The 18,640-nt window shown below is 41.8% G+C and overlaps 1 protein-coding gene across 3 annotated transcripts in view; it reads left to right on the top strand.

The window, feature by feature from the left end:
- The window catches only part of RECK (reversion inducing cysteine rich protein with kazal motifs), a 115,850-nt gene that overhangs the window by 93,994 nt on the left and 3,216 nt on the right, over positions 1-18,640 (top strand). For 2 of the 3 annotated variants that reach the window (XM_056520738.1, XM_056520739.1), the window contains 5 exons: positions 81-252; positions 986-1,178; positions 11,958-12,168; positions 14,314-14,387; positions 16,667-16,822. In XM_056520738.1, coding sequence (XP_056376713.1) covers positions 81-252; positions 986-1,178; positions 11,958-12,168; positions 14,314-14,387; positions 16,667-16,822 — 806 coding nt within the window. Of the gene's footprint in view, positions 1-80; positions 253-985; positions 1,179-1,263; positions 1,317-11,957; positions 12,169-14,313; positions 14,388-16,666; positions 16,823-18,640 lie in introns of those variants that run through there. The other variant, XM_056520740.1, reaches the window with a different exon arrangement.

The following is an 18,640-nucleotide window of genomic DNA, read 5'->3' as shown; positions in this document are numbered from 1 at the left end:
AAACCTTTAAAATATTTAATGCTTATGTTGACAAGATGGTTTTGTAATTTAACCAATGTTTTATGAATCTCATATTTTAGGATTGCCCTGCAATTGTGCAGATAAATTTGTTCCTGTATGCGGAAAAAATGGACGCACATATCCAAGTGCATGCATAGCAAGATGTGTGGGATTGTTGGACCACCAATTTGAGTTTGGAGAGTGTTCTTTAAAGGATCCTTGTAATCCGAACCCCTGTCATAGAAACCAAAGGTAAATGGTTGTTAAAATAAAAATAAAAAATTACATTGTGAGTGCTATTAGGGAGAGAGTCTGATGTGATTGATGATATCTGTACAGCACTGCAAAATATGTTGGCGTCATTCAGGAAGTTGTATTGTAAGAAATGTAGATCCCTATGCCAATATCTTCAATGACTGTGTGGATGTTATTTTTTCAGAAAAACCCCCAGATGCTACAAAAATAAAATATAAAAGTATACTCAGCAGCCCAAAAGCATACACCTATTCTTTATATTATATATAAATCCCTTTGAAGGGGTTGTTCGCGGACAAAATTTATTTTAAAAAGGCCTAGGTGCTGTAATAATAAAAAATAAAGCTTACCCACCTTCCCAAATACCCTGTCGCTCTCTATCCCTGTAGGAACTGCCTGCTCAGCCAATCATAGGCCACGGCAGTGACCCATCTTAGACAGTGATAGGCTGAGTGGTGCAGTTCCTGCAGGATTGGCACGTCATCAGAAGCAGGAAGAACTGGGACTGGGAGTTGTCAGATTGGCAGCAGAAGGGCATCAGGGCAGGTGAATATGCTTTATTTATTTTTTTATTTTATTTTTTCCTAACATCATTTTCTTTTCCTGATTATAGTGTATCTGTTTTTTTTTTTTTATTGAACAGTTATTGTGTTTGTTTGTGTTTGTTTTTTTTTTTTTTACTTTGAAGACTTTGATATTTATCATGCAAAAACAAACTTTTTTCTTACAGATGTATTCCAAAAAGACAAGTTTGCCTGACTAGCTTTGAAAAGTTTGACTGCCTTCAATATGAATGCGTTCCGAGACAGCTGAAGTGTGAGCATGTGAGGGACCCTGTATGCGACAGTGACAATACAGAACACACCAATATATGCACGCTGTATCAAAGGGGAAAACAACTGTCCTATAAAGGCTCATGTCAGGTAAGATAATATATTTAACATAACAGTTCATGAAAGTCTATTGTATTTAGTGATTCTGACTACATATTGCTTTTTCTCTCCCAAGACTGCAATGGATATCACTGAAACAGACACTGATACGAGTGCTTAAGTTCTTAAGTAAGGAACTTTTGTTACCATAAAACAACCCCCATCATGTCTCCATCCAGTTATATGTTCGCATTGTCTCATAATCGCATCCATACATATGAGAAATATATTGCTGAGTTTAGGAGATTCTAGCACGATGTCTGTTTCCATGTGTAAATTTAATGCAGTTAACTTCAGATTGCATGTGCAGATGACCTCTGAAAGCTGTAAAGCTATGTAAATTTCCCATAAGCGGCTATTGTAGTGGCTGATTTATATATTTGTAATTGTTGTGGTGGAAAAAATGCTGCATTTTTCAGTAGTAATCTGAAGTTTTTTGCATATAATATATTCTAAAATACATTAATTCATTTTTCATTATATGTTTTAGTACCTGTTCTTTAAAATATGAAAATATTAGCGGAAAACCTTCACAAGATAAAGGCAGTTGTAACTTTAGCACAACACTAACTATCTATATGCACCCATGTCATTATATTAATATATAAACCTGTACTTTTGCAAACTGCACAATATACCTGAAATAACCATTGTTCCTCATTGGACATATGTCCTTGTGAGTGATTATCATTGGTAGATTATTATGCCTACTAATGTGTTGTTTACTTTTGCAGCAGCTACATCTAAAACATTTTTTTTTTAAACACCTACTTGTTTTACTTCTTTAAATGCATTTTAAAGAAGTGGGACAGGGTTGGAGGGTTAACGTAACCATGGATTCCCATGGATTCCCATTTTCTGGCATTTGCAAATATTTAGTGACTTTAAGGTTTTTTTTTGCACTGCTCGTATTACTTTTTTGTAGAGCATGTCTTTCCAGGATCCAAAAGATTTATAAGTGGTCCCTCATGTTACAATATTAATTGGTTCCAGGATGAGCATTTTATGTTAAAACCATTGTATGTTGAGATTTTAACTCTATGGAAACCTGGTAATTGGATCATAAGCCCCAAATGTCATCCAAAAATAGGAAAACATGAGGATTAAAGAAAAACAAGTAGATAACTAATCAGATAAAGCAAGTCCTTACATATAAAAGAAAGATCTGCTGGAAGCTGTAAATCACTGTCTATGTAGAGGACAGGAGCTTCTTCAGGGTCCTGTACAGTACACTGAAGAAAAGAACAAAACGATCCAGCACTGAAGAAATTCCCAACTTTATATCCTCTTAGATCCTCTTAAAACCGGCATGGCAACACACACTTCACATGGTCTGAACAATCCTGACGCATTTCGAGCGCTCTTTCAGAACTTTGAAAACAACGGTAAGCAGCTAAAAGGGCATAGAATAGGAATTTTATGCACTGTTTCCCCGGGTGAAAGGTGCAGCAAATAAACCATCGGATCAAGAGGAACCAGGAGAACCAACTATCACCCCAAACCCTTAAACGCAGTACAGATAGAGGCCTTAGAAGGGAGTTTCCATACGATCTTCTATTTATCGATCGAAAACGTAGACCCCAATGCAAATTTCCAGCAGTTCATATTTCTGTGCGTTACCACTGCGGCCACCAGTCGGAGAGTTAAGCAAGTGTAAATACATTAAATCGGTCCTTTAACCCCTTAAGGACGAGCGCCGTAAATGTACGGTGCTGTTAAGAGGTACTTAGCGCACAGCGCCGTACATTTGCGGCGCTTCGTTCCTTGATTACCGCATCTCCGGACACGGTGATCGGACCGGGTTGGCTGCATATCGCCCAGGGGGGTCCTGAGAGCCCACCTTGTCGCCAATCGCCGTGATTCGCCGATCAATTCTGACCGGCGAATGACTGCTTTTCTGGGTCAATCGGGTCACCGGTGACCCGGAAAATAACGGTGATTGGTGCTATCAGAGACGGCACCAATCACCCTTGCTCACCAGGAGTGAGGTGACACTGGAGCAGGTGATCGGCGGGGCGGCGGTGGTCGCCTTACCGGCTGGTCCGGAGGAGCGGCAGGATCCAGAGTGGTGGCGGCGGGGTCCGGAACGGCAGAGTGCGGAGTGGCAGCAGCAGGATCCGACAGCAGCAGGAGGCACACATGCCTCACCTCCTGCTGCTGTCGGATCCTGCTGCTGCCACTCCGCACTCTGCCGTTCCGGACCCCGCCGCCCCAGCATGCAGAGAAAAGGGCTTAGCAAAAACTCCCAGCATGCAGAGCAAAAGGGCATGCTGGGAGTTGTAGTTTTGCAACAGCTGGAGGCACAACTACAACTCCCAGCATGCCCTTTGACTTTCTGTGCATGCTGTGAGTAGTTATGCAACAGCTAGAGGCACATTTTTTCTATGAAAGTGTGCCTCCAGCTGTTGCATAAATATAACTCCCAGCATGCACAGACTGCCAAAGGTCATGCTGAGAGTTGTAGTTGTGCCTCCAGCTGTTGCTCCCAGCATGCCCTGTAGCTGTCAGTGCATGCTGAGAGTTTTAGTTTTGCAATAGCTGAAGGCACACTGGTTGCGAAACATTGGGTTAGGGATTGTTACCTAACTCAGTGTTTCACAACCAGTCTGCCTCCAGTTGTTGCAAAACTACAACTCCCAGCATGCACTGACAGACCATGCATGCTGGGAGTTGTAGTTTTTCAACAGCTGGTTTTATAAATCACAGAATAGAATAGGTCCTGTTCTGTGATTTATAATTTTGGTCTGGACTAACTCAGTGTTTCCCAACTAGTGTGCCTCCAGCTGTTGCATAACTACAACTTCCAGCACCCACGGTCTGTCAATGCATGCTGGGAGTTGTGCTTTTGCAACAGCTGGAGGTTCCCCCCTCCCATGTGAATGCACAGGTTACATTCACACGGGCAGGGGTTTACCGAGAGTTTCCCGCTGGGAGTTTGAGCTGCAGCTGAAAAGTTTCCACAGCTCAAACTCCCAGCGGGAAACTCGCTGTGAACCCCCGCCATGTGAATGTCCCCTAAAAACACTACACTAAATAAAAAGTTAAACACTACATATACACACTCTAACACTGCCCCCACACACACACACACACACACACACATAAAAAATGAAAAACGCCTCATATGGCACTGTTTCCAAAACGGAGCCTCCAGAGCTTTGCAACAGCTAGTGGTACCCTGTTTGTGGAACACTGCCATGACCATCCCTATGCAAATCCCTAATTTAGGCCTCAAATGCGCATGGCTCTCTCTTACTTCTGAGCCCTGTCGTATTTCAAGGCAACAGTTTAGGGCCATATATGAGATTTCCATACTCTGGAGAAATTGCGTTCCAATTTTTATTTTTTTTTTCTCCTTTTACCCTTTATGAAAAGGTAAAGTTGGGGTCTACACCAGCATGTTAGTGTAAAAAAAATTATTTTTTTACACTAACATGCTGGTGTTGCCCCATTTTCACAAGAGGTAAAAGGAAAAAAAAGACCCATAAAAATTGTAATGCAATTTCTCCTGAGAGTGAAAATGCCCCATATGTGGATGTAAAGTGCTCTGTTGGCGCAAAACAGGGTTCAGGAGTGAGAGCATACCATGTACATTTGAGGCCTAAATTGGTGATTTGCACAGGGGTGGCTGATTACTGCGGTTTTGACATAAACGCAAAAAAAAAACACTTACATGTGACATTTTGGAAACACCCCTCACGGAACATAACAAGGGGTAGAGTGAGCCTTACCCCACAGGTGTTTGACAAATTCTAGTTAGTTGGACGTAAAAATGAAAAATTCGATTTTCACTAAAATACTGGTGTTAACCCAATGTTTTCATTTTCACAAGGGGTAATAGAAGAAAAATCCACCCAAAATTTGTAACACCATTTCTTCTGACTATGGAAATACCCCATATGTGGATGTAAAGTGCTCTGCGGGCGCACTACAGGTCTCAGAAGAGAAGGAGCGCCATTGGGCTTTTGAAGAGAGATTTTGGCTGGAACTGAAGGCCATGTGCATTTACAAAGCCCACATGCTGCCAGACCAGTGGACCCCCCCCCATTTTGGAAAATACACACCTCATGGAATGAAATAAGGGGTGCAATGAGCATTTACACCCCACAGGTGTCTGACAAATTTTTTGAACAGTGATCCGTGAAAATTAAAAATTAAATTTTTCATTTGCACAGCCACTGTTCCAAAGATCTGTCAAACGTCAGCGGGGTGTAAATGCTCACTGCACCCCTTGTTACATTCCGTGAGAGGTGTCATTTCCAAAATGTGGTCACATGTGTGTGGGGGGGTCCTCTGTTCTGGCAGCACAGGGGCTTTGTATACGCACATGGCCCCCGACTTCAGTTCCAACCAAATTCTATCTCCAAAAGTCCAATGGCGCTCCTTCTCTTCTGAGCCTTGTAGTGTGCCTGAAGAGCACTTAACATCCACATATGGGGTATTTCCATACTCAGAAGACATGGGGTTACAAATTTTGGGGGTCTATTTTCTCCTATGTAAAAATAAAAAATTGGAGTAACACCAGCATTTTTGTAAAAAAATTATTAACATTTTTATTTTCACGTCCAACTTTAGCGAAAATTCGTCAAACACCTGTGGGGCGTAAAGGCTCACTATATCCATTGTTACATTCCTTGAGGGGTGTAGTTTCCCAAATAATGTTCCATGTGTTTTTTTTTTTATCTTTTTGCTGTTCTGGCACCATGTGGGCTTCTTAAATATGACATGCCCCCCCCCCCAAACCATTTCAGCAAAATTCGCACTCCAAAAGCCCAATGTCACTCCTTCCCTTCTGATCCCTCTAGTGCACCCACAGAGCACTTTACATCCACACATGAGGTATTTTCTTACTTGAGAGAAATAAGGTTACAAATTTTGGGGACATTTTCACCTATTACCCCTTGTGAAAATGAAAAATTAGAGGTAACACCAGCATTTTAGTAAGCCAAACTTTTCATTTTCAGGTCCCATTTTAACAAAAGTTAATCAATCACCTGTAGGGTGTTAAGGCTCACTATACCCCTTGTTAGGTTCCTTGAGGGGTGTATTTTCCCAAGTAATGTGCCATGTGTTTTTTTTTATTGCTGTTCTGGCACCATGGTGGCTTCCTAAATGCGACATGCTCCCCAAAAACCATTTCAGCAAAATTCGCTCTCCAAAATCCCATTGTCGCTCCTTCCCTTCTGAGCCCTGTAGTGCGCCAGCAGAGCACTTTACATCCACATATGGGGTATTTTCTTACTCGAGAGAAATTAGGTTACAAATTTCGTGGGCTTTTTCTCCTTTTACCCCTCGTAAAAATGAAAAAAAAATGAGTCTACAAGAACATGTTAGTGTAAAAAATTAAGACTTTGAATTTTCTCCTCCACTTTGCTGCTATTCCTGTGAAACACCTAAAGGGTTAACCAACTTTCTGAATGTCAGTTTGAATACTTTAAGGGGTTCAGTTTTCATAATGGGTTATTTCTAACAAGGACCCTAAAATTCACTTCAAAACTGAACTGATCCCTGAAAAATTCAGATTTTTTACATTTTTGTGAAAAATCTAATGTCTTCAAAAAGTAAAAACATGTCGATTGTATGATGCAAACACAAACTAGACATATTGTATATGTGAATCAACGTATAATTTATTTGGAATGTCCACTTTCCTTACAAGCAGAGAGCTTCAAAGTAAAAAAAAAAAAAGCAACATTTTCACATTTTTCATTACATTTGGGCATTTTTTCCCAAAATATTATGCAAGTATCGACAAAGATTTGCCACTAACTTAAATCGGAATCAAATTTATGAGTTAAAGAATCCAAGTTATTAATGCTTAAAGGGGTTATCCAGGAAAAAACTTTTTTTTATATATCAACTGGCTCCAGAAAGTTAAAGCAGATTTGTAAATTACTTCTATTAAAAAATCTTAATCCTTTCAGTACTTATGAGCTTCTGCAGTTAAGGTTGTTCTTTTCTGTCTAAGTTCTCTCTGAAGACACCTGTCTCGGGAAACGCCCAGTTTAGAAGCAAATCCCCATAGCAAACCTCTTCTAAACTGGGCGTTTCCCGAGACAGGTGTCATCAGAGAGGACTTAGACAGAAAAGAACAACCTTAACTGCAGAAGCTCACAAGTACTGAAAGGATTAAGATTTTTAATAGAAGTAATTTACAAATCTGTTTAACTTTCTGGAGCAAGTTGAGATATATAAAAAAGTTTTTTCCTGGAATACCCCATTAAATTGACAGTGGTCAGATTTGCGGAGGGGACAGGATAGCGCCGCATATAACTAGTAGTTTATCTACACAGGGTGCCTCCAGCTGTTTCAATACTACAACTCCCAGCATGCCCTGACAGCCAATAGATGTTGTGATGAAACAGCTGGAGGCACCCTGTGTAGAGGAACTAAGGGCGGAAGTCCCCCCCAGCAGGCATGAGTGACGTGGTGCCTGCTGGGGAAGTCTGCCTGGTAGTGAGCACACTGCCAGGCAGACAAAAAGCATTTTTAATATAGTAAAAATAAAAATTTAAAGCAGGGAGGGGGTTAGGGATAGATGTGCAATAGGCAGGGATAGAAAAAAAAAATAGGATGGTGGGAGCTACCCTTTAAGGGATGGGTAAAAATCATAAGGACATCATCTGCAAATCAGAATAGCTAGGGTTTCAACACATAAAACAAAAATGATGAGGGGGAAGGAGGGCAACCCTGGCGAGTACCTTTATACTGCATTAACCTTCCAGAAGTATGATGAGGTCATTAATAATGCTGTGGGGGTGGAGTAAAGGCCTTGTAAGGGAGTAAGGAACTGTCCTGTGATGCCTAATATATGCAAAGTGGTAAACATAAACCAACGCAACCTATCACAGCCCACAGTTGCAGTTTATTTAGAAAGTGAAGAAAAAGACATTGCAAAACATAGGTATAAATAATCACATGGCTAGAGAGCTAGTGATCAGGATCCTGGGCATATCTTATATCTTCATAGTCCTTTCCAGCACCAAGATATAAATGAGGCTCAAAAGCCCATTTGGCATTCCCCCGCATTGCCATGTAAGTCCTGCCCATGTTGTCTAGTCGATCTCAATTAAACAGAGTAGATGTACTGGAGCGGACAAGGGTTAACCTGGCAGGGTTATCCAGATGTCTGGACGAAATTCCGACTTAGTGGCTTGAACGGCGCACAACCGAGAAGTCACAGAGATGTGGTGAAGAAACGGCTTTTTTAGGTGCAGAACAACACATTTCGAAGGTGCAACCTTCTTCTGCAACTTATAAAGCCGTTTCTTCACCACATCTCTGTGACTCTTCAGTTGTGTGCCGCGGACCTAATAAAGCCGTTTCTTCACCACATCTCTGTGACTCTTCAGTTGTGTGCCGCGCACCTAATAAGGCCGTTTCTTCACCACATCTCTGTGACTCTTCAGTTGTGTGCCGCGCACCTAATAAGGCCGTTTCATCACCACATCTCTGTGACTCTTCAGTTGTGTGCCGCTCAAACCATTAAGTTGGAATTTCATCCGGACATCTGGATAACCCTGCCAGGTTAACCCTTGTCCGCTACAGTACATCTGCAACCCCACCGCTTGCATAGCGGGACCGACAGCCGGCTGCCTCCCGACTCTCATGCATACCTGAAGCGCAGTGATATGCCTGCCCGCACAACACACTAAGGTGAGCATAACTAAGTTAATTTCCATATGACCTATGCCCACTATGCACTATTTTAGCACCGTTTCTGTCTTTTATCTCTCTCCCCAATTAAACAGAGTAGGCGGATACAAGCGGGTCAGTAGGTGGTAATAAAGAGGACATGGGCTGCACTTACCTGAGATTTTACCATGCTGGGGAACATCTGGGCTTTTAAGCCTCATTTGTAAATAACAAAAAGTAATAAATATAAAAAATATTTCTGGAATTCCTATGACTAGCCCTATCAAGCAATGGACTTATTTACACCCATGCTTTCAATGCAAAATCAGAGGTGAGTTGTAAACCAGGAATACAACATTTCAGCCAGGCACATCCTTTATAATGATGTTTCTAGCCGTTAGTACATTCCTGGTTTATAATTCCCCTGTGATTCTGCATTTAATACACTATCCTTAATTGGACAATATTTGGTTTACATGAGTAGTTGTCACGATGCCGGCTGGCAGGTAGTGGATCCTCTGTGCCAGAGAGGGATTGGCGAGGACCGCGCTAGTGGACCGGTTCTAAGTCACTACTGGTTTTCACCAGAGCCCGCCGCAAAGCGGGATGGTCTTGCTGCGGCGGTAGTGACCAGGTCGTATCCACTAGCAACGGCTCACCTCTCTGACTGCTGAAGATAGGCGAGGTACAAGGGAGTAGACAGAAGCAAGGTCGGACGTAGCAGAAGGTCGGGGGCAGGCGGCAAGGTTCGTAGTCAGGGTGGATAGCAGAAGTTCTGGTACACAGGCTTTAGACACACAAAACGCTTTCACTAGGCACAAGGGCAACAAGATCCGGCAAGGGAGTGCAAGGGAGGAGCTCAGATATAGCCAGGGAACAGGTGGGAGCTAATTAAGCTAATTGGGCCAGGCACCAATCATTGGTGCACTGGCCCTTTAAGTCTCAGGGAGCTGGCGCGCGCGCGCCCTAGAGAGCGGAGCCGCGCGCGCCAGCACATGACAGCAGGAGACGGGAACGGGTAAGTGACCTGGGATGCGATTCGCGAGCGGGCGCGTCCCGCTGTGCGAATCGCATCCCCAACGGCCATGACAGTGCAGCGCTCCCGGTCAGCGGGACTGACCGGGGAGCTGCAGGGAGAAAGGCGCCGTGAGCGCTCCGGGGAGGAGCGGGGACCCGGAGCGCTAGGCGTAACAGTAGTTGAGATGGACCAAGTGTTTGTACATTGAATTCACAGACGTTTACAGTTGTTCAGTTGTTTCTTGATACATTTTTCTCATTTCAGTGTGGCAGCCCTAAAAAAGACATGTAAACCTATCTTTAACTAGACACTGCCTGTTTTTTATGAACCCCTGGAATTAGATTTACTGTATTCCTCTTATAAAATGATATAGTTTGAACTATGTAAACATTCTGTGCTTCTTTAGCTAGGTTCACATCAGTGTTATGGAGCTCCTTTGGCGGATTCAGTTATAATAACATGACTTTAGCAGGGAAAAAAAAGACGGCATGTCAGTTTTTTTGTCCACAAAAGTCATGTAAAAGAATGGGCATCTAATGGAACCCCGATGGACCCCATTTAAAGGGAATGGAATCTTTCTGGTTCCGTCCCAACCCCGTTATCAGCTGTTGTAACGGAGCTCCCTAAAGGAGCTTCACAATGCTGATGTGAACATAGCCGTATGCTGTAAATAAAAATAAATAATAAAGCAACACTGTCACCTTAATCATTCGATACGTCACGCAGACATGTGAAAAGATCAATCTGGGTCTCACCGCTGATACCCCCACCGATTGCTAGATATAAAGACCCTAACTGGTCAAATCTTTTGATATGTCTACATGACATGTCAAAACTTTTTAACTGACAATAACACGTAAAGAAAATTTGACACAATGGCCCATCAATTTCAGGGCATTACATGCAAACATGGATCTATACCATCTCAGCCTGGTGCTTTACTAGTCTTGTTTTTGTGTTAAGCAAGTTATATTGAATGAAGAGTGCGGCTTATTTCTGTCATTTATGTTATCTGGCTCAGTTCATGAGATTTTTTTTTGTGTGTAAAGAATAGATGAAACCATTAACAAGTCAAGTTCAACAAGTCCTGCTGCATAGGCGGCAGGAAACAATGACAGGCCCCATTTGTTACAAAGGTGTATGATTCATTCTGAAAGGCTGTGGTATTTCAGAGAAATCATAGTTAGGCTAGGTTCAGACTACGAAATCTCCGGGCAGAAAATTTCCACCTTGAGATTCTGAGTGCGGCCAGCGCCAACTGAATCATTCAGCGCTAGGACAGTGCGGACACTGCAGTCTCCAATAGACTGGAATGTGTTCCGCAAGTATTTCCTCCTGAAGAATGAGCAACGCCATTCTTCAGGCGGAAATTTCCAAGCCGATTTTCCATTCACAAATTCCGCTTCACAAATTCTGAAGTGTGAATTTGTGAACGGAAACCCATTCACTATACTATACATTTTAGCAAGCGGAATTTCTGCCTGAAATTTCAAAGCGGAATTGCAGGCGGAAATTCCGTAGTGTGAACTAGCCTTATAATACTGGCAAGGATTGGGACTTCGAGTCACTGGGGTGTGCTGGTTGATTCACCCTATCAGCCTTTATTAAAAGTAAACTGCCTGGGTATAGGCAGAGATCCAGGGAAAATGCATCAACTGTCTGGCACAAATTGTGCCCTAAGTAATTGTGCATGGCATGTATTAAGTTTATTTTCTGTTTTACATACTTTTTAAATCTGGGGATAAGGTGCAAAAAGTGTCTTGAAAGGGAGGAAAGTTAATATGCTCTATATTTGTAAATGAAAGAGACCATTCTTTGGTGCAAAATACTGGTGTAAAGTAAGCCAGCCAAGTGGTGGTGTAAGAAAGAGAATAATGTTAAATATGTCTAGCAAGATGTGCCAAAGATGTATTATACAGTGTCCCCCATTGTGATAAATTTGTCCCAGTATCTGCCCGTTACATCTAGTTTAATCCTTTCTAAATTGAGGACAGCATTAATAAATTTGAGCCTTTGTCTTATTTTTCTTATGATTTCAGAATTCAGATGCATCAGGTGTTTGCCACAGTCTAATATGTAAAATATTATCTAACTGTAGATCATTTAAAATTTTATAGCATTTTTGCAAGTCTACGGAACCAGTCTGTGGACACAATGGAGAAACATACAGTAATGTATGCAGTGCTTATGCCGACCGCGTTGCTGTGGATTATCATGGCAGCTGTCAAGATGTTGGGATTTTCTCAGAGAACAGTTTTCATTCAGAATGTGCTTCCATTAAGTGCCCTACCAAGCCAAAGTTTGGCTGTAAAGCAGTCATACCTCCTGGTAAGTACATGTATTTGTTGTGCAAAACTTCCTTCAGACAATTAAACAGTGTCAACAATAATTTTTTTGTTCTTGAATTCAAATATATATATATATAAAAAAAAAAAAAGCATTTGTAATCATTTGAACTTGGAAGTATGTGTAAAGTGAAAGGAAAAAAGTATGTTTTGTATGTTTGCAACGATCAGTTTATAATTTGAATGATAGGTTTTATTTTAATAGTGAGATACAGAATTACAAAAATAACCTAATTCAGAAAAACACAAATTATAAATTGATTTGCATTTTACGCCGTAAAATAAGTATTTTCCCCTTTGAAAAACTTTGAAAGACTTTAGTACTTGGTGGCAAAACCCTTGTTGGCAATCACAGAGGTCAGACGTTTCTTGTAGTTGGCCACCAGGTTTGCAGATTCTCTCCAAGTCGTTAAAGTTTTGAAGCTGATGTTTGGCAACTCAATCCTTCAGCTCCCTCCATAGATGAGATTAAGGTCTGAAAATTGACTAGGCCACTCCTGGACCTTAATGTGCCTCTTCTTGAGCTACTCCTTTGTTGCCTTGGTCGTGTTTTTGGGTCATTGTCATGCTGGAATATCCAACCAGAACCCTGGCTAAGGGAAAAAGTTTTTCACCCAAGGTTTATGTATATGTCCCCTCCACTCGTCCCTATGGGGTGAAGTTGTCCTGTCTCCTTAGTAAAAAAAAAAAACATGCCAAAAAGCATAATGTTTCCACCTCCATGTTTGATGGTTATAATGGTGTTCTTGGGTTTATAGGCAGCATTACTCCTCCAATTCTCTTCAATTTTGGTCTCATCTAACTACAACACTTTCAACCAGTTTTCCTCTGAATCGTTCAGATGTTAATTGTCAAACTTCAGACAGGTACATGTGCTTTCTTGAGCAGGGGGACCTTGAAGGCTCTGCAGAGTAGGGTGTTATCAATTATTTTCTTGGTGACCATGGTCCCAACTGTCTTAAGATCTTTGATAAGATCCTCCTGTGTAGTTCTGGGCTGATTCCTCACCGTTCTCATGATCATTGAAACTCCACGAGGTGAGATCTTGCATGAGCCCCTGGCCGAGGGAGATTGACAGTAATTTTATAAGTGGGTCTATCTACTATCTAGTCCCAGACATCCTTGGACAGCTCTTCGGTCTTGGCCATTGTGGAGAGTTTGGAATCTGTTTGATTGCTTTTGTGGACAGGTGGGTGTCTTTTATACAGGTAACAAGCTGAGATTAGAAGCACTCCCTTTTGGCTTTGTTTACATGTTAAGGTTTTTAATTGCAATTTATGAGTACAAAGCCAGAAACAGGTTGTAAATGTAGGACACGTATAAAGAAAATTCCTGCTCTGTTTAAATCCATTCCTGTCCTTGTATTTAATAACTGCAATGAAATACATGAGTGTATGAACACACTCTAAAGAGAGTGCTCCTAATCTAAGCTTTTTACCTGTATAAAAGATACCTTGGAGCTGGAAATCCTGCTGACTGATATGGATTCAAATGGTTCAAATCAATTTGAAACTTATTTAAAATGTGTTTTTCCTGATATAGTTTTTTTTCTGTCTCTCACTGTTCAAATAAACCTACCATAAAATTATAGACTGATCATTTCTTTGTCAGTTGGCAAATGTACAAAATCATCAGGGGATCACATAATTGTTTCCTTCACTGTATATTTTGTACTTTATCAAATTATGTATTGCAGCATAAGATGTTAAGCATTTAAAGGAGTATCATGGTGCTAAACAATTTTTTCCCCCTATCCAAAGGATAGGGAATAAGTGTCTGATCACAGGGGGTTTGACCACTGGGACCCCACCGCAATCTCCGGCCCAGCACCCTGATCTCCCCATGAATGGAGTGGTGTTGACCATCCGCACAAAGCAGTGCCCGACATTCCCCCTCCATTCCCACCTCCATTCATTTAGGAAAGCCGAAGATAAAACGAAGGTGGCATGTTGACCACAGCTTCATGCTAGGGTCGACAGTCTCCTTGCATGGAGCGGAGAGCAGGGTGTTGGGCAGGAGATCACAGGGGATGTCCAACCGCTGGATAGGGGAAAAAATAGTTTAGCACCACAGTACTCCTTTAATTGTATTTCTATTGAATATTTATGAACTGCTGTTTTCTATACAGGTGCATGCTGTCCTTTGTGTGCTGGAGTTCTAAGGATCTTGTATGACAAAGAAAAGTTAGACAGATTTGCTGAGGTACAGTTTAATTTCCATGTAGAAATAAATAGATACAATATACACTAATAATTTTAAGGCTTTTCATATTTTTGACATGTAGAATGTATAAATTGCTCATAATTGCATTTTCCAGAATGTGGGGTACTCTTGCTTGTTTCCTGCGTGTTTAGTAGCCACCTTGATAAATCACCGCCTCTAACTTACATGTTCCCCACCCATCACCTCCCACACTGCTCTTAGTGTACACGCTCATCCCTCCTCGGCACTGTGTGGTCACATGATCGTAAGTGCCTAAGCAGCTGTATGCCTGCTTCTACTACTTCAGAATGGTAGAAATATTTATTATTTCTTCCTTTTTTTTCTCCTAGAAGAAACTTTATGCAAACAAATCTATATATTTATATTAACTAATGTTCATGTAACCCAATAATCTATACTGATCTATCAATATACTTATAAAAACAAATACACAGCTCTGGGCAGTATCACACTGAATGGGCTTAGATACAATTCCCTGAGCAGTATCATATTGAATGGGCTTACATACATGGCCCTGGGCAGCATCACACTGAATGGGCTTAAATACAATGCCCCGAACAGTAGCATACTGAATGGGCTTACATACATGGCTCTGGCAGCATCACACTAAATGACTTAGATACATGACTCTGGGTAGTATTACACTGAATGGGCTTAGATACATGACTCTGGGTAGTATTACACTGAATGGGCTTAGATACATGGCTCTGGGCCTTATAACACTGAATGAGCTTACATACATGGGTCTGGGTAGTATCAGACTAAATGGGCTTAGACAGACAGCTCTTTTTTTTTTTATTGATGCCTAACTTGACACTTTGCTGATCAGCAGTTTGCTGGAGGTGTGACACCTGCGACACTCAGTGAACAGGGCTTCAAGCAGATAGCACTGCACATTGTGTAGGGCCTGTGCAAGGTTACTGCAGCAATCACTACACAACTTTCAGAGCTGTCTGCTCTCTGCTGCGTTCACTATGTGCTGCAGGTGCCACAGGACTGACAAATGGCTTAACAGTACATATCAACAAGATACAATCAGATAAAAAATAATAGAAACAAGTGGCACCGATACCTTACTCTGCAGACCTTCAAGATGGACAATATGGCACCTGGACAGGTAACTAACAAACAATTCAGCAGCGGCGGTGCTAGAACAAAACGAACAGCAATCACTAATATGAATCCAGAAAGATACAAAAGGCGTTCTGCACTCACCGCTTCAATGCTGGCTATACGGCTTCCATCTCGGGCTGTTAATCCGGCACGGTTCCCAGGACGGCGTGGGGCGCTCAGAGGCGACTGGCGGCGGTTTCACGCATAGTATTGCGCTTCTTCTGGAGGCCGGAAGAAGCGCATTCCTATGCGTGAAACCGCCGGCAGTCGCCTCTGAGCTCCCCACGCCGTCCTGGGAACCGTGCCGGATTAACAGCCCGAGATGGAAGCCATATAGCCAGCATTGAAGCGGTGAGTGCAGAACGCCTTTTGTATCTTTCTGGATTCACATAAGATACAATCAGATATTGATGGCCGGTCCTAAGGATTGTCCATTAATAAAAGAAAGTGCCAGAAAGCTTCTCTAAAGGCATTATAAATCATCTGAAGTCTGTTTATTAGTATGTTGTATATCTACGATCCTGAGCATTAGATCGGTGCATGTTGAATAATAGAAATAGAGGGGGAAGGGGTACCTGCCAAGGCACAGCTATGTCCATGAGAAGATGAATGTATAGGATCTATCTGAATGTAGAAGTATGCTGCTACAGATGTGTTCCGCATTCAGATAGATATCTTCTTGTAGGTAACACCTCTTTTCATGGTCACAGAGTGAACTGTGTTGCGTATTCCCCTTGAAAACAGTGGAAGCACACATTGCAGCATTGTAAGGCATGTATTTTAGGTGTGTAATACATACCAAAATACGTGCCAAAAATATATGTGAACCTGGCCTTAGAAACTAGAGTGAGCATATTAATCCATGGTATTGTGCATGCAGAATATTATTTTCAGCTGAGAGATTGGTAATTTACAAAATATTGTTATAAAAGCATGAAAGCCAGGCCACAGACACAAGACCGTGGTCAAACAAACGATGACCAGCATCTATCTTTGCTCAGTCCCCCATAAACGTGCATGTTCATCTCAGGTGGAAGGGCATTTTATTTACGCTTTCAGACACTTCTGGTGCCATCTATCTGTGTGAAAACAATAGGATATATTTGTCTGAAATTTGAGAGTGAATAAAAAATAAATTTTCACAGGCAACAAAAAAATGGCCTATTCTTATATTGGACATACTTCAGAAAATAAGACTTCACATATCTGTACCTCAGTGTGATGTGTTTGGATACCTCAGTGTGGAATCAGAGATTATTGTCCTTATCGTGCCAGTCGACAATCAAACAAAACCAATACAGGTAAGAATAACTCATTATTTTATGCTTCACCTGCCTACATCTTGAGATCTGGGTGGGGGTTTCAGCACTGAGACTTGGGCCAATCAAAACATTTGACATGTCTTGTGACATGACTATATATATATATTTTTTTATGAATTTTATTTTTTAAAACAGTAACACTTTTAAGTAAAAAAAAATTGTAGTATTAATTTGTAGTAGGGGGCATTTTAACAGTATAGAGATATGCTTTACAGAGGGGGTGGGGAAACTTTTTTTGTACCGAGGGCCATTGGGAGATTTCTAAAATCCTTTGTGGGCCGATAATCGTGTGCGGGCAAAACCACGACCACACACGATGTCCAATAGCTGCATGACGTGACTGATTTTGCTGCGATATCATGCAGCTATTGGACATCACATGTGGGGGTGGTTTTGCCTGGATCTGTTGCCAAACAAAAGGTATGCTTCTGCATACATATAGTATGCAGTATAATAAAAACTTAAACGTTCTTTAAGTAAACATATACTTCTAAGCGTCTCACCCAAAACCTGGCCGGTTCAGTCCCAAAAATCTTTTTGGTGCAGTGTATCAACATACCAGAGACAAACTGGTCTTGCCTTACAACATCTTATCTCTTCTGCTCTCTGGCAGTTCTCGCACACCTGTGAGATCAGGTTCAGGACACCAACACACGCCAGAACTGGAGTATGGGAGTGACTTTATCTCCAGAATTTGCAGTCACCTGCCAAAACCCGGACCAAAACTCCAGTCTTATGTCACTGAGGCAAGAATCCTTAGTGATACATACCTCCCATCCCATCTATCTGTTTAGTGGTCTGTGTGCTACCACTGTGTGCTACTAGCGGTGTTAGTTGTGTTCCGAACGGTCAGCAAAAAATAAAAACTGAACTGGATGGACCTTAAACAGAGCGGAGCACAACAGCAGTGTAAACCTAGCCTTTAAACAGGGCGGAGCACAACAGCAGTGTGAACCTAGCCTTTAAACAGGGCGGAGCACAACAGCAGTGTGAACCTAGCCTTACCGGTAATGCTCTGTTTACACCTGTGTTGTTAATAACAGAAAACCAAGAGGAAGAGCCAGCTATGTTACACGATGGATACCACCGGCTTTTTAAGGAGCCCATTGATTTATAATGGGTCCCGCTTGGTATCTGTTCTTTATCAAATGTGGCAGAACCTCTGTTGCAGATGCAAACGGACCCAAACATTGTAAATTTTAATGTATAAACCAAATATTTATTAATTCCCAATTCTCTTACAGTTGTATTTTTAAAGGGGAAAATAGCAACTAGTAGTGAAAGTTGGAATACAAGTTCATATAGGTTTGCTAGAAAAATTATGCATAACACCCACGCTTCCAAGAGGGGATGGAAATTAACCCAAATTGCTGCTAATTAGTATATGGATCCCCGTAGGTCATATAATTAGGAAATAAATGTACATATGTTTTATATAACCAGCACTATTTGAGAATTAGGGACATGAAAAAATGACTAGAATAGATGTTCTATTGTTACACCTAGCGCTCTAGCCGGACACGTTGGCCGTGAGCGCTCCCCTGCTCGTGCCCGCATGCGAATCTCGGGCCGTCACTCACCTTCCCTATCTGCTGTTCCTCCTGTAGTCTTGCATCACCAGCGCGCGTGTCCCCGCCTCCTAGGGCACGCGCACCGGTACTTTAAAATTTAATGGGCCAGTGCGCCCTTGATTGTTGCTTTCACCTGAGCCTTGTCTATAAGTGTGATCACCTCCCACACCCCCTTGCCGGACCTTTGCGCCTAGTGCCTCAGAGAAAGCAGTCTGTGTTCCTGACT

Source organism: Hyla sarda, chromosome 5 (genome assembly GCF_029499605.1).
Source record: "Hyla sarda isolate aHylSar1 chromosome 5, aHylSar1.hap1, whole genome shotgun sequence".
Taxonomy (NCBI): domain Eukaryota; kingdom Metazoa; phylum Chordata; class Amphibia; order Anura; family Hylidae; genus Hyla; species Hyla sarda.
This window is presented reverse-complemented; position numbering and strand designations above follow the sequence as displayed.